At 47.5% G+C, this 14,598-nt stretch overlaps 1 protein-coding gene across 3 annotated transcripts; it reads right to left on the reverse strand.

Annotated features, from left to right (window-relative positions):
* Window positions 1-1,976: 1,976 nt before the first annotated feature.
* On the reverse strand, window positions 1,977-3,881 carry MIURF (mitochondrial elongation factor 1 upstream open reading frame; the record flags this gene model as incomplete). Of its 3 annotated transcripts, none has more annotated exons than XM_080939825.1 (2): window positions 3,782-3,881; window positions 1,977-2,219 (listed from the first exon to the last, which is right to left on the reverse strand). In XM_080939825.1, exon 2 carries the CDS (start codon window positions 2,187-2,189, stop codon window positions 1,977-1,979), a length of 213 nt encoding a protein of 70 aa, XP_080795951.1. In that variant the 5' UTR covers window positions 2,190-2,219; window positions 3,782-3,881. The 3 variants fall into 3 exon arrangements, with proteins under 3 accessions (XP_080795951.1, XP_080795952.1, XP_080795953.1); XM_080939826.1 differs by having other exon boundaries at window positions 3,429-3,847; XM_080939827.1 differs by lacking the exon at window positions 3,782-3,881 and adding an exon at window positions 3,420-3,443.
* Window positions 3,882-14,598: the final 10,717 nt, after the last annotated feature.

Genomic DNA, 14,598 nt, shown 5'->3' on the forward strand with positions numbered 1-14,598 from the left:
ATAATAGGCTCCATAACAGGAAATTCAACATCCTTCCATCCATGGCCCAACATCCACGGTCACAGCCCTTGTTCCATTCTAACCACAACCAGACAGCATTTCCAGGTTACCAAGTGAGGTTTCCACCCTGGCCATTTGTTTGTTCTCTTCCCACTGCAGCAAGCGTCTAATTCTCATTTGAAGCAGACCTCAAACATCTTTTCTGTAACTACCACAGTCTTTCCTACCAACCAAGAGAGAGCCATCTTCACTCCTATCTCCACAGCTTTTTATACCGTGCCCTGGCATAACCCTGTTCATACCTGAATTACTGCCCACTCAATTTTGTTTTTAAGATTTATCTTGGGCTGGAGAGATGGCTCAGGGGTTAAGAGTTCTGGCTTTTCTTCGAGAGGTCCTGAGTTCAATTCCCAGCAATCACATGGTAGCTCACAACAATTTGTAATGGGATCTGATGCCCTCTTTCTGGCTTGTCCGTAAACAGCGACAGTGTGCTCACACACATAAAATAAATAAATCTTAAAGGGGGGGGGCTGGAGAGATGGCTCAGTGGTTAAGAGCACTGACTGCTCTTCCAGAGGTCCTGAGTTCAATTCCCAGCAACCGCATGGTGGCTCACAACCATCTATGATGAGATCTGATGCCCTCTTCTGGTGTGTCTGATACGGCTACAGTATACTCATATACATAAAATAAAATCTTTAAAAAAAAGAAAAAAAAAAGATGTATCTTATTGTCTAATCACCATGTGTGTGTTTGATGCCTATGGAGGTCAGACGAGGCCATCGGAGCCCTTGAACTGGAGTAATGGACAGTTATGAGCCATCTGTGAGTGCTGGGAATTGAATCTGGATCTTCTACAAAAACAAGTGCTCATAACCACTGATTCATGTCCCCAGCCCGAGTCTAAAGTTCCTAATAGACCTTTCTTCTCTATCCCTAGGGCCTATGCATCTAAAGGTTAACTCTGAAAGGTTCCTGAATTAAACATGGCCATTGCGCTGCAGTGGAGCTTCCTAATGGCAATGTCTTCAAGGGTAATAGAGCTAGGCCCAATGAGATGGCTCAGTGGATAAAAACACTTGTTGACAAGACTAAAGACCAGAGTTCAATTCCCAGAATCCCCAAAACAGAAAGATAGAGCTCCAACAAGTCTCCTGACCTCCCCATGCATGCTAAGGCATATATACCCATGCCCACAATTTTAAAATGCACTTTAACTTTATGAAGGGACACAAGAGCACAACCACTCATTTCTAATACTCTCAAATATACAAGTCTGTGAAATGTCAGTTCTGTTCTGGTGGGGCTTGTGGACATCCCAGCTGCCACGCACCACTTTCAGTGCTGTCTGCACACTGGGTCAATTCTCACCGAACCCAGAGGTTAAGGACTATTATTTCTACTTCACAGATGATGAAGTCCTGGGAAGGTTGTGAGACTTGTCTGTATCCCACAGCTACTAGTTAGCAGTGCAGGATGTGAAGGCAGGCACTACACAACTGCTGTACAGTAATGGTTTCAGCAAACGTACAATACAGAACATACAATAGCATACAATAGAACAGAGCAGACAAGCTGTCTTGGACTGAACTCTAATGACTTTAACCACTCTCTTCTAATATTCTATATAAGTAGTCTATGAAATGCTGCAAATTCTGTTTTGGTGCGGCTTGCAATCCAGTAATAGGACCCATGTCTATTGGTGTGTGTGTGTGTTGGTTTTTGAGACAGGGTTTCTCTGTGTAGCCTATACTTCATCTAGTAAGCTTTAGGGAGTAAAGAACACACTCCGATGATAAAGGTCTTCCCTTTCCTAGCTTCATGCACAGAAAAAGAAACCTCTAGCACCAAGGATTTACCTACCTGAGGCTTCCTAATGCATCTGTGAGGTGGGGTGGGAGAGCCAGGAGTATCTACTAAAGGCACCTTTGTCCTCTTCTTAGAATTAGGGTAGGAGGGGAAAAGAGAGGATCCTAAATGAGGCCTCCTAGTTTGCTATGAAGGAAGACCAGGCCCTTCTCCAGCTGCTTTTCTCGAGCCTCCAGATCCTCAAGTTTCTGATTTTTCCTGAATTCTCGGCGGATGGAAGCAAAGTAGAAGTCTCGATCAGTGTAGCGAAGCTCTCGGCCCTGGCGCAGCAGAGCCCGGTAGAGACGCAGCACCGCCTCTCGGCTCCACGGGGCCATGGGGGACTGACAAGAACTAAGCGTCACACTCTAAACAAAAGACACAGAAGTCAAGAATCAGAATTGATGATAGCAGGGTCTGTTAGACACTGTGGGGGTAGGGGGTGGGAGGGTCAGGGGTTCTTAATGCCAGACTCAGGGCTTTCCAAGGATTCGTGGCAAAGTTGGGATCAGATTCCTCCCTGTAAACAGCCCCTCCTGGAGAAGTTCAGTTTATGGCTCACCAGGGTTCAAGAAGTAGGGCTTGAGTCCTGGCTGTGCCATCCCACTGCCAGGGCACTTAAGTACAGTGGGCATCATCTTCCTCATTGTAAAACAGAGATAATGATGACATCATGAGAATACTTACTATGCAAGGTTATTTTGAGAACTGCTCCTAAAAAGCACCTGTAATGGATCTCTACCAGACAGTGTGGCCTAGAGTGCTTAAAGACCAGGATTTAGCTATATGTGCGTCCTGGTAACACCAGAGAAGCAACATCACCGTGAGTGGGTTACTGTTTTAATTACTTTTTTCTTTTATGTGTATGGGTATTCGCTTGCATGTTTGTCTCCACACCACTGTACCCCTTCAGCATCTGACAGCATCATATCCCAAGACTGGAGTTACATATATGGTTGTGAGCCACCACATGGGTGCTGGAAATTGAGCCTGGGTCCTCTGGAAGAGCAGCCAGTGCATTAACCACAGTCAACTACCCCTTTCTTTGTCTTTTGTTTTATTTTGCTTTTGTTTAGTTTGGTTTCCTGAGCCAGGGTCTCTCTACAGAGCCCTGGTTGTCCTAGAACTCACTCTGTAAACCAGAAACTCTGGCCTCAAAACTCTTGAGATCCGCCTGTCTCTACCTCCTGAGAGATGAGATTAAAGGTGTGTGCGAGGTATGTGATGGCATCGTTCTCAGAAGGAAGTAATTTGCCCACTCTCCACAACAATCCAGACCTTGACTCACTGGAATGAGGTGGTCTTACTTGTGTGAACTTCGTGTGTTCGGCAAACTTTACCAGCACAGGGCCCAGTACTCAACAGGCTCAAAACTATGCTGAAAGGAGGAATCCTCCCAACCCTATGTGGAAGAAACAACTGTTGTATGAGCCTGTATGTGTTTGAGGGGTGAAGGAAGTATGAGCCTGTATGTGTTTGAGGGGTGAGGGAAGTACCTGGATGAAAAATAAAAATGATCTGTTTGGGCCCCAAGACAGAAGCAGTAGCCTCTGACCTCACTAACTTACAGCGCTAACCTGGGCAAACCACCGTTGTCCCTTTTTTCTCAACTGCGGAGCAGCTCCCTTTGGGCCCTGAGAGTCTTCCGTGATGCAAAAGATGCAGAAAAACAACGGAGGGCTGGAAGGAGAACGTCACGCAGGGGCTGGAACAAGGTCGCCGAGTGACCGACTATGGGCTCCAATCGGGGTACAACTCCCAGAGGACGGGGACACACACCCCGGGGCCAGGCTGGCTCTGTGGCACGAAGAAACTGGGTCTTGAGGCGGGGCAGGGCGAAGCTTGGGGGCCCCGGTGGGAACCGGTAGCCCCGACCGGCCCGAGCTCAAGCGGATGATTCCCGGCCGCCCTCATTCGCTCCCTCACTCACCCGTGGGCCACGCGCTACCTTTCCTCTGGACTCGACACTCGCCCAGTACCTCTCTCGGGGTCACCCATCAACATGGCCCCTTTACTTCCGGGGCACGACCTCGCTCGCGGGGCCGACGGAGACTCGACAGGGAACCCAGAGGCGGGCGGAGGCGGAAGCACTTCCGGCCGGCCCATCCACAGCCTCCCTCCGGAGGCGGAGCCGGGAACTTAGTCCGGCACTGCCCTTCGTGGGGCCCCGCCCACTGACGCAGCCCTCCGCCTGAGTGACGTCACCTAAGCCCACAGCCCCTCCTCCTAAAACGTTGCTATGCTGTCTCTGTAGGCTCAGCGCTAGGAGAGTGAGGTTAGTTAAAGGAGGGGCAACAAGGAGTCCTTGCCCTCCACTTGCGGCCAACAACTAGCCTGCGCGGGGCTCTGACCACATGTAGAAGTGGAGTTCAGGAGTTTGACTGGTAAGATGACAGGCAATTAAGTTCAGCAATTAACCACTCAAACTGGATCAACACCCAGAGTTGTCCTCTTGAAACACCTAAGGTGTTCCAGACACTGAATTGGCTACTTCATACTGCATTTTGTCTAACACAACCTCTCTATTTGGTAGACTTCATTATTCCAGTCTTACAGATGGAAAAATCAAGGTCAAGGGAGGCTGGGTCGTTTGTGCTACAAGCTAGCTGAGCCCTGCAGAGGCTCAGAGTGAGTCCCAAACTCAGTATTTCTCCAAAGTGTTGTGTGTGTGTGTTTCCATTCTTCTAGGCCGCCCTACTTTGCCTTTTAAAGAAATAATTTTATGACCCAAATAAATCTACTTTGCGACATTCCCAGCTAGAAGACCAGGTAACCTATCCCTTGGGACTGCTCCATCAGTAGAATAGTTTTTGACTAGCAAAGGACAAGGAGACCTCTTTGGGGGAGACCTTAGGATTACCCACTCACACACAGAATCTTAGATGTCAGGGTTGCCTTTTCCAGATTCAGTAGCCTTCGCACACCTGCCCCATGCTCCCAGTGTAATGTGAGACTGACATTAAAGTATCATCTAGTACCCACATCCCACATGCATCTATGGTGTTTTGGAGGCCAGAGACCTGCAAGCCGGGGCACTGATGCAAACCTCAGAGTTCTGCTGGGTTCCATAGAGCATGGCCACTCTGGGATCCTCTGGACTTGGTATGGGATTGGCATAACCATTAACTCACAGCATAAGGTAACAGGTTCTTACAGGAATTGCAGCTCAAAGGAAACATTCGTTTACCCAGGGCACAGACGCGTGTATGGTAGGTATTTCACTGGTGAATTAATGAACCAAAGGGTCAAAGAGCAAGTCTCTCTGATTTGAAAGGGGCCTTTGTGCTGCTGGCGCACTTGGGGCAATGGGTTCAGCTTTGCTCATCCATGAATGCGCCTCCCTAGCATGCATATTGCCCTGGGATCTATTCAGTCCCGAAGGAGGAAAAATATGATGACCTCATGGAACTAAAGATTAAAATTAAATGTCAGAGAACATGAAAGGTCACCATTGTGTGTTTGGTAACTTTTGGTATTATAAAGCACCCTTCTCTGTCATGCATGGGTAGGCACAAGGGGCTATGGAGCCGGGGAAAAGATTTTGGCAAAGTGCGCTGGAAAGATACCTCAGCAGCTGAAAGCACTGGCTGCTCTTCCAGAGGACCCAAGTTCAATTCCCAGCACCCACAGGGAAGCTCGCAAATGTCTCTAACTCCAATAACAAGGTGTCTGACACCCTCACACAGACATACATACACCAATGCACATAAACTAAAACTACTCGACATATATACACATATATATGTATGGAAATATGTATATATGGAAATCCAGGACACTAGTTCCAGGGTGAGCGCTCAGGGAAAGTCTCAATCTGAGGTCACTTGGAAAGTCTCTGTGACCACGAGTCTAGAAGGCCAAGGCAGGATGCTGGGTGGAGGGGTTCAGTGGGTAAAGCACTTTCCTGAGGACCTGAGTTTGAATTCCCAGGACCTATATAAAGCCTGATACGACAGTATTGGTATTCAATTCCAGTGTTCCAGTGGGGAGACAGGAGCAGGAAACGCAAATACCTTGTAGGTCGTAGACCAGCTAGCATGGTCTGAACAAAAAGGAAAAAATAAAAGGCCCTGTCTCAAACAAGGTGGAAGTGAAGACTGTCATTCCAAGTTGTCCTCTGACTTCCACATAGGTGCTGTGGCTCCTACATTTGCACACACACACGCACCACAAAAGTGAACAAGAGCCAAGTATTATGGAGAACTCTTTAATCCCAGCACACAGGAGGCAGAGGCAGGCAGATCTTTGTGAGTTTGAGGCTATCTATTGGATCTTCATAGCAAATCCCAGGCCAGCCAGCACTACACAGTGAGACCCTGTCTCAAAGGGAAAAAAGAAAGAAAGAAAGAAAGAAAAAGAATATTTTAAAATAAACAATCTGTCCTGAATGGCCACCCTGTGAGCGCTAACATTATTGCTTCTGATGTATTCGGTACCTGCTTCTGAAGCAGATGGACATGCAGAAATCAAATGCATTCTGTCTTCCCTGAGGTCACAAAGGGCAGAGATAGATAGGTGTACGAACCACCACTGTGGAAAAGCCTTCACGGGTTCTGCAGAAGTCCAGAAGAGCGATGTGGTAAGTACCGGGTGAACGGTGGGGAGAGACATGGGCTGAGGTTGCTCGGGGAGGAATCCATAACCACTTAGGTGTGCTTTGGCTTGTTCTGATGAGCCCTGCTGCCCAACAGCCAGGCAACATTTACAAGGGCCTCAGGCTATCTGGGGCTTAGTTTCTACACCTCTAAGTAGGCTGGGAGACATACCTGTAGTCCAAACACCTAGGAAGTGGCGGGGTGGAGGGGAGGTCAGGGGTTCAAGGTCATCCTTGGGTACATACTGAGTCCAAGACTAGCCTGAGCTACTTAAGACCCTGCCACAGAACAACAGCAAAAAACGGCCAGAACTTGAAATTGACTCACGTCAAATCAAGAGAGAGAGGCAAGCGACTGTGCCCGGCTGATCTTGGCTTGGGGTTGGGGCCACTGGTTTCAGGCTACTGCGGGGAAGGGCAAGAGAATCCATTTGGGAGGGAAGTTGAAGAAGCTGGAACAAGGGGACCACCTGTGGCACAGAGGGGACAGGGAGAGTGACAGAGCTGTCAGGTGCACCTTCCTAGAAGAGCAAGCTCCACCCCACTCCAGCTCCTGTGGGTGACGGAAGTGTACGGTTTGCGCAACACGTAGGTTGTCTTATGAAATCCAGCCCCTCGGTAAATGCCTGTTGACCTAGAACAGTGGGGAAATGTGAAATTGTTTCTGAGTAGCAAGAGAGAGCATTCTGTCCACTGCTTCCCCACTCCTCCCAGGGGACGAGCCAGGCTGGTGGAGGAAATGGTTACAACCAGAGTCTTGAAGCTCTGGGGAGCAAGCCAGCTTAGGACCCAGTTGTCACCGTCACAGAGACATCTGCTAGATCCAGGATCTAGCAGGTAGGAGGGAGATCTATAAATCTCTGCTGCCTATACGGTGCACAGCCATGCTGGGACAAGGGGATGAAGGAAGAACCTGTGCTTTGCAGCAGTGAAGGGTCTGACGTGGGCAGAGGTACAGGGTCTGAACCAGACTCCATGGCCACAGGCCTTACCTGTGCAGCTCCTGTGAGATTCAGGATTGATAATGGATTCAGCCTGAGATAGTACAAGACCACACTAGGGGCTACATGAACGACAGATGTTTTTCTTTCTTCCTTTTTCCTTTTACTTTTTTGTTTGTTTGTTTGTTTCGTTTTTCAATTTTTTGGTTTTTGAGACAGGGTTTCTGTGTGTAACAGCTCTGGCTGTTACTTGCTTTGTAGACCAGGCTGGCCTTGAACCCACAGAGAGATCCACCTGCCTCTGCCTCCCAAGGGCTGAGATTAAAGGAATGGGCCACCAGCATCCCACTGTAGGACTCTTGTAATCATCAAAGACCGTGTAGGGGTTCTCTTCCAGGTAAAAGGCAAGGAAGGGATCCAGAGTCTGTCACCAGCGTTTGTCACAGAGCCCTCCACATAGGAACTGCTACCAGGTGTAGAGGTACACGCATGTAATCGTATCATTCAGGAAGCTGAGGCAGGAGAGTGGTAGGTTCAAGGGCAACCTGAGGTACATAGATCTTGTCTGAAGAAAGAAAAAGAAAGAAAGAAAGAAGACAAAGAAAAACAAAGAAAAGAAAGAAGGCAGAGGGAGAAAGAAGGAAGGAAGAAAGGAAGGGAGGAAGGAAAAAGGAAGGAAGGAAAGAAAGGAAAGAGAAAATAGAGGTCAGGGCTGCTAGGGATGTAGGTTCTTGATGAGGCCCTGGGTTCAATCCCATACAGCAATACTAATATAATACTGATACTTGAAAACATTTTAAAGCCAAATCAATTGATACTTTTGACAAACCCAATGGTTGTCAAGTTATGTCACCAATCAGGATTTAGGGATTAGGGACGTCCTTAGGAACATGTGCAGTTCCCATCGGTTGGTCACTCAACTGTGGCAAGCCGACTTACCTGTCATTCACATCTCAGCTTGCCAGTGAGGATGTTAGTTACCCAGGGGGGTCTCAAGAACTTAAACTTTATCTGATCCCTACTCAAAATGGAAGTCCTGTTCAAAATGGCTTCAGTTTGGTTCGTTCTTACACAGACTTTGTCTAAGTATCCGTGAGAAGGCTACAGAGCACTCTCCATGCCTGTCAGTTCTCATTCCTGAGACCGTGGTGACAAATTCAACTTTGCCGATTCCTTGGATGACTGCTGGAGTTCCTGATCAGAGCTTTTTAGGCTTCGTGGGTTGAGTTTGCCCCAGGGACTGGCTAGACTGACTTGGTACTGTGAAGGAGAGCCATCAGCTACTTTAAAAGGAAGAGTGTGTGTGAATGGGAGGCAGAGTCACTGGGTGCGCTCTAAATTAAGTTTTGCACAAGGGCTTCGAACCCAAGGGATCCCTTTCCACTTTGACAAGGCGGGCCTGTGTATTTCTCAAGGTATGTGTTCAGCAGAAGGGGGTTTGCCGTTTTAATGACATCATTATGAGATCCCTTCCCAGTTCACATAAAAACACGTGTAAACTGGTGGCTGCCCTGTGTGGAGACTGTCTCAGTAAAGACTAGAGTTTTTGTTGGGCACAGTGGCACACACTTACAATCCCAGTACATGAGAGGCAGGGGTAAGAGGACCAATGGGAGGCCGGAATGGGCTAGACTGAGTTCTCCATCCCTTAGAGCAAACCGAGAAAAATGTGATCAGAAATGAATTCATTGGCCGAGTGGTGGTGATGGGGTACAACTTTGATCCCCGGACACTCTCGGGCTCAGTGGCTACCTCATGAGATAGCAGTTGTTTCAGCCTGCTTGCACCACAGAAAAGAGCCACAGAGTAGCCAACAGGAAGCAACCCAAGGTCACACCCATAACTGTCTTCTGTGCATGGTGAGCAAGTAGGGGGGAGTGGCACTCGCACACATGCACGTACAAAGCACACTCAATTGCACACATGCAGCGCCCATAAAAATGCCTTTCTCTCTCTTTCTCTGAACCAGGATCTTGCCACAAAGCCTGGACTACCCTTCCCCAGCTGGCCTCAAATTCTCAGGGATCCTCCTGCCTCAGCAAGAGAGTAGCTGCCCTAGGCTTGCCAGCACATGGGGCTCTTAGAGCCTCTTTAGGGACAAGCCCAGAGGAGTAGATGTTACATGCAAGAAAGAGTGGACAGCCCTGGGTACTTGATGAAAGAGTTCAGTCCCATCACGAAGAGATCACACCTGAACAAAGATACCCTCCATTGCTAAATGTGTTCAAAGGTTGGTCACGTCCGAGAAAGTTCCAGAACTTTCTTACCTGTTGAAAAGAAGAGCAGAACACATCCTTTCTTCCTCCCTCTTCATTCTGCATCATTTCCTAGGTCTGGTTTTATTTGACCTTCACAGAGTTCTGTGATTCAAACGTTTGGAGTTTTTGTGGAGGAAGGGCATAGATGTATTTTTATTGGTGTTAAATTATGTGTGTATGAGGAGACAGTATACACATTAGTGAATGCGGCTGTGAGGCCACAGGCATCTGATCCCCTGGATTTGAAGTTGAGACTCAGGTCCTCTGACAGAGCAATGCACTGTCTGTCTGTCTGTCTTCTTCTCTCTCTCTCCCTCTCTCTCTCTCTCTCTCTCCCTCTCCCTCCCTCCCTCTCTCTCTCTCTCTCTCTCTCTCTCTCTCTCTCTCTCTCTATCTCTCCCTCTCTTCCTTTTCCTCTCTCCCTCTCTCCCTTTCTCTCTCCACTTCCCCCTCCCTCCCCTTCCCCCCTTTCTCTTCTGTTTTTCAAGACAAGGTCTCTCTGTGTAGCCCTGGTTGTCCTGGCCTCTCTGTAGACCAGGCTGGCCTCAAATCAGAGCTGTGTCTGCCTCTGCCTCCCTGAGTGCTGGGATTTGAGGTGTGCACCACCATGCCCAGTTTTGTTTGTTTGTTTGTTTGTTTTTGTTTTTCACATCAGTATCCGCTTTGTATTTGAAAATCTAGGCTGTGTTCTATTTCAGTCAAAGGCGGTGAAAAGGATGATCCATGTCAAAAGATGAATAATGCAGATTGTTCACTGCAGTGAATGTAACTAAAATACATTTAGAGGGCTAGAGAAATAGTGAGGTGGTTAACAAGGGTTCATTTTCACAATCAACGCCAGTTCCAGGGTATTCAGCGCCCTCTTCTGGCCTCCATAGCTACTGCATTCATGTGGTGTACAGACATACATGCAGGCAAAAGACCCATTACATAAAATAAAAATAAATCTTTAAAAATATATAGTTAAATTTTCTTACATATAAATGCTTCCATAAAACCATAATGTGGGGGGAAGGGAGCTGGAGAGATGGCTCAGCGGTTGAGAGCATTCATTGCACTTCCAGAGGTCCTGAGTTCAATTCCCAGCAACCATCTGCAATGCCCTTTTCTGGTGTGTCTGAAATAAATAATTATTTTTTAAAATCTGTTTGGAAAAAAATAAAATTACTTCTTCTTTTTTTAAAAAAATACAACATAATGTGGGTTCGTGCAGTGGTGGTGCACACCTTTAATCTCAGCACTGTGGAGGCAGAGGGAGGCAGATCTCTGTGAGTTAAAGGTCAGCTTGGACTACATAGTAAATTCCAGGACAGGCAGGGATACACAGAGAAACCCTGTCTCAAAAAACCAAAACCAAGCCAAACCAAACCTAAAGGCTATTACAACTGAAGGGCTGGTACACGCAACTTCAGTTTTGTTGCTATTTTACAATATATTGGCCTCAGACAGCTCTGAGTTTGAACTCACAGCCCAACCACTAAGGCTCTTGGGCCCAGTTTGTTTTTACAGCATGTTTGTTTACAGCATATGTGTGCAGCATGTGGTTAAACCTACAGGAGTCCGTTCTCTACCTCAGCATTACAAGGGATGTAACTCAGAAGGTCCAGGTTGGCAGCACCGTGTGTTTACTTACTGAACTACCTCGCCAGCACCCTGGCTAGGTATGTTTGTATGAACTGCTTTGAATCCTATGTGGCACAAGGAAAATGAAGGAGGAGAGAGCTGGCAAGTGGGTGCCTTAGCCCTCACTGCCCACCAGGGGGCAGTGCAGCACAGCTGGAAGGGACCTTGGGTTCCTGTGCTCTGTCTTTGACCTCAGAAAACTGGTAGGAACCCTGGCCACCAAACTCCCCATTCCCCCTTTCTGGTTTTGTTTTATTTTGTTTTGTTTGGGACGGGGTCTCTGGCCTGAAATTTAACAGAAATCTATGGGTCTCTCTGCCTTCTGGGTGGTGGGATTAATGGCACGCACCGCCACACCCTGCTCCTTGTTTTTTATCGAGATGACTATACTCTGTAGCCAGAGCTGGCCTTAAACTGGGCCCTCCTGCCTCAGTTTCCCCTGCCCACATTGCTAGCTCCCTCTACTACCCTAACTCTTTGGCCAACTAATTGTGATAGTTCTTCAAGTTACGGTGAACTCCCCCCCAATCGTAGTTATTTTTGTTGCTACCTCATAACTGTACTTTTGCCATAATGCATCATAATGCAAACGTCTGTGTTTTCTAATGGTCTTAAGCCATCCCCGTGAAAGGATAGGAAAACGGCCTCAAAGGGGTCGTGACCCACAGGTTGAGAACATGTGCTCTAGGGCTTCTTCACACACACACACACACACACACACACACACACACACACACACACACACACACACACACCAGCTCTAAATGGAAGGGAATAGATATTTTGTGTCATGCTTTACGGGAGGGTCTTGCATCTAGCTGTCAGAGGCTAGGACATTACTAATAACTTGCTACCTGTGTCACAGCTCCACGACAGAATAAGCTTGACCCATAATGACAGTAGTGCCAAGATCATGAACCCAGGCTCTCGGGGAGGCAGGGACCAATCAGGTAGCTCAGGCTGGCCTCAAACTTGCTGTGGAGCTGAGGATGAGCTTGAATTCCTGTTCCTTCTCTTCCATCTCCCAAAGGCTAGGACTACATGCATGCACTACCATACTTGGCTTGTGTAGCCTGGAAGATCAAACCCAAGACTTCCTGCGTACTAGGCACGCTCTCTAACAGTCATGCCTTACCTCCGGCCCTGCTTCTGTTTCCTTCCTTTCCTTTCCTTCCTACCTCCCTCTTCCTTTTATTTTATTTTATTTTTTTTAAGAATTATTTATTTATTTTATGTATATGAGTACACTGCAGCTCTCTTAAGACACACCAGAGAAGGGCATCAGATCTCATCACAGATAGTTGTGAGACACCATGTGGTTGCTGGGAATTGAACTCAGGACCTCTGGAAGAGCAGTCAGTGCTCTTAACTGCTGAGCCATCTCCCCAGCCCCTTCTTTCTCTTTCTCGATGCATCTCTCTTTTCCTTTCCTTTTCTTTCTTGTTTTCTTTCTTTCTCACTAAGTAGGCCAGCTGGTGTTGTTCACAAGGCGATTCTCCTGCTTCAGACTCTCACTGGCTGAGACTCCAAGCGTGTGCCACCATGTCCAACTTTCGGGGTGGGTCTTACAGTCAGAAGCCAGAACTGGATACAGGAATGAATTGAAACAAGGCTGAGTAAAGGAAGTTAAGTGGAACCCATAGGTGTGAGACCAGAAGGACACACTGTCTTATAGTGAGGGTGATTATAGTGAGGGTAATGTGCCCGACTACGTTGGGGTGAGAACTTTCTGAGGGGGGTGGTGCCCCAAGTACAAGGAATCCACAACACTAAAAAAAAAAAAAAAATGTCAGAGTCCAGATGTCCACTTCAGTACCTACTCCATCATCAACCTAGCTGGGGATGAAGTATGGTGTTCCTTCCTCCTGACCTGCCAACTGATGTTGAGCCTAAAGTTCTATTCATAGAAAGTGCCTTAGTCAGGGTTACTATGTTACGGGGTTGCTATAGTGATGAAAGCTGTTGTCAGCAGCAAGCTGGAGAGAAGAGGGCTTATTTGGTTTACTCTTTCATATTGTGTAGTCCATCACTGAAGGACAGGAACTCAAACAGGTCAGGAACCTGGAGGCAGGAGCTGATGGAGTGTTCCATGGAGGAGTGCCAGCTTGCTCCATGTGGCTTGCTAGACCTGCTTTCTTATAGAATTCAAGATCACCAGACTAAGGATGTCACCACCCGCAATAGACTGAGTCCTCCTATAAAGTCTAAGGAAATTCCTCACAGGCTTGCCTACAGCCTGATTTATGAAGGCATTTTCTCAGTTGAGGTTCCCTTCTCTCTAATGACTCTAGCGTGTGTCAAGTTCGACACAAAACCAGCCAGAACAGTGGGACACATGATGGACTGGTCAAGAGATGCAGGGGACCTGGACGTGGCGGGACAACCTGCAATTCCAGTCACTCAGGAACCTGAGGCAGGAGGATCACAACTTTAGGGCTAGCCTAAAGCACATAAACAGAACCCTGGCTCAAAATAAAGAAGTGACACATCTTTGACCCCAGCACTTAAGAGGCAGAGGCAGGTGGATCTCTGTGAGTTCCAGACCAGCCAGGGCTGGACGTGGTGAGACCCTGTCCCAAAATAACAAGGCATGGTGGTACGTGCCCTTAATCCCAGCATGACGGAGGTAGAGCCATCTCTGAATTTCAGGTCAGCCAGAGTTCCATGCTGAGTCCCTTTCTAAAATAAAATAACTAATTTAATTGAACAGAAACAATTTTTGAAAAGAAGGCCAAGGATGGCTGTTCACTAGGCATGAGTCTCTGGTTCCTTCCTCAGTACTGTGAGGAGGAGAGAGCGAGGAGAGAAGTGGTTTCAAGGATGGTGATTAGTAGATGCTTGATTGGCTGATAGACCGCTGTGTGGAAGAGGGCCTGGCTGTGTCTCTTGAGACCGTCCAGAAAGCTGGGATCTTGGGGAGCATGCGCAGTCTTCAGAAAGACAGGCTTCCAGCCAAGCCATGTTGTGATCAATCAAATGAGACGTATCCTGAGTACTGCCATTTTGTTTTCAGACTCCGTCTTTTAAAAATATTTATTATATATGAGTACACTGCAGTTGTCAGACACACCGGAAGAGAGCCTCAGATCGCACTACAGATGGTCGTAAGCCACCATGTGGTTGCTGGGAATTGAACTCAGGACCTCTGGAAGAGCAGTCAGTACTCTTAACCACTGAGCCATCTCTCCTACCCCAGACTCCTCTTTTATCATCAGGTGAAATGAAGTTCCAGGGCTCTGGGGGAGCTTTCCAGAGGGCTAGCCAAATTCCTAATTCTTATTTTGTTCCCCAAAACATAGCCATGAAAGAAGAAAATGATTGATTGATGAAA

Source organism: Micromys minutus (genome assembly GCF_963924665.1).
Source record: "Micromys minutus genome assembly, chromosome: 27".
Classification (NCBI taxonomy): Eukaryota; Metazoa; Chordata; class Mammalia; order Rodentia; family Muridae; genus Micromys; species Micromys minutus.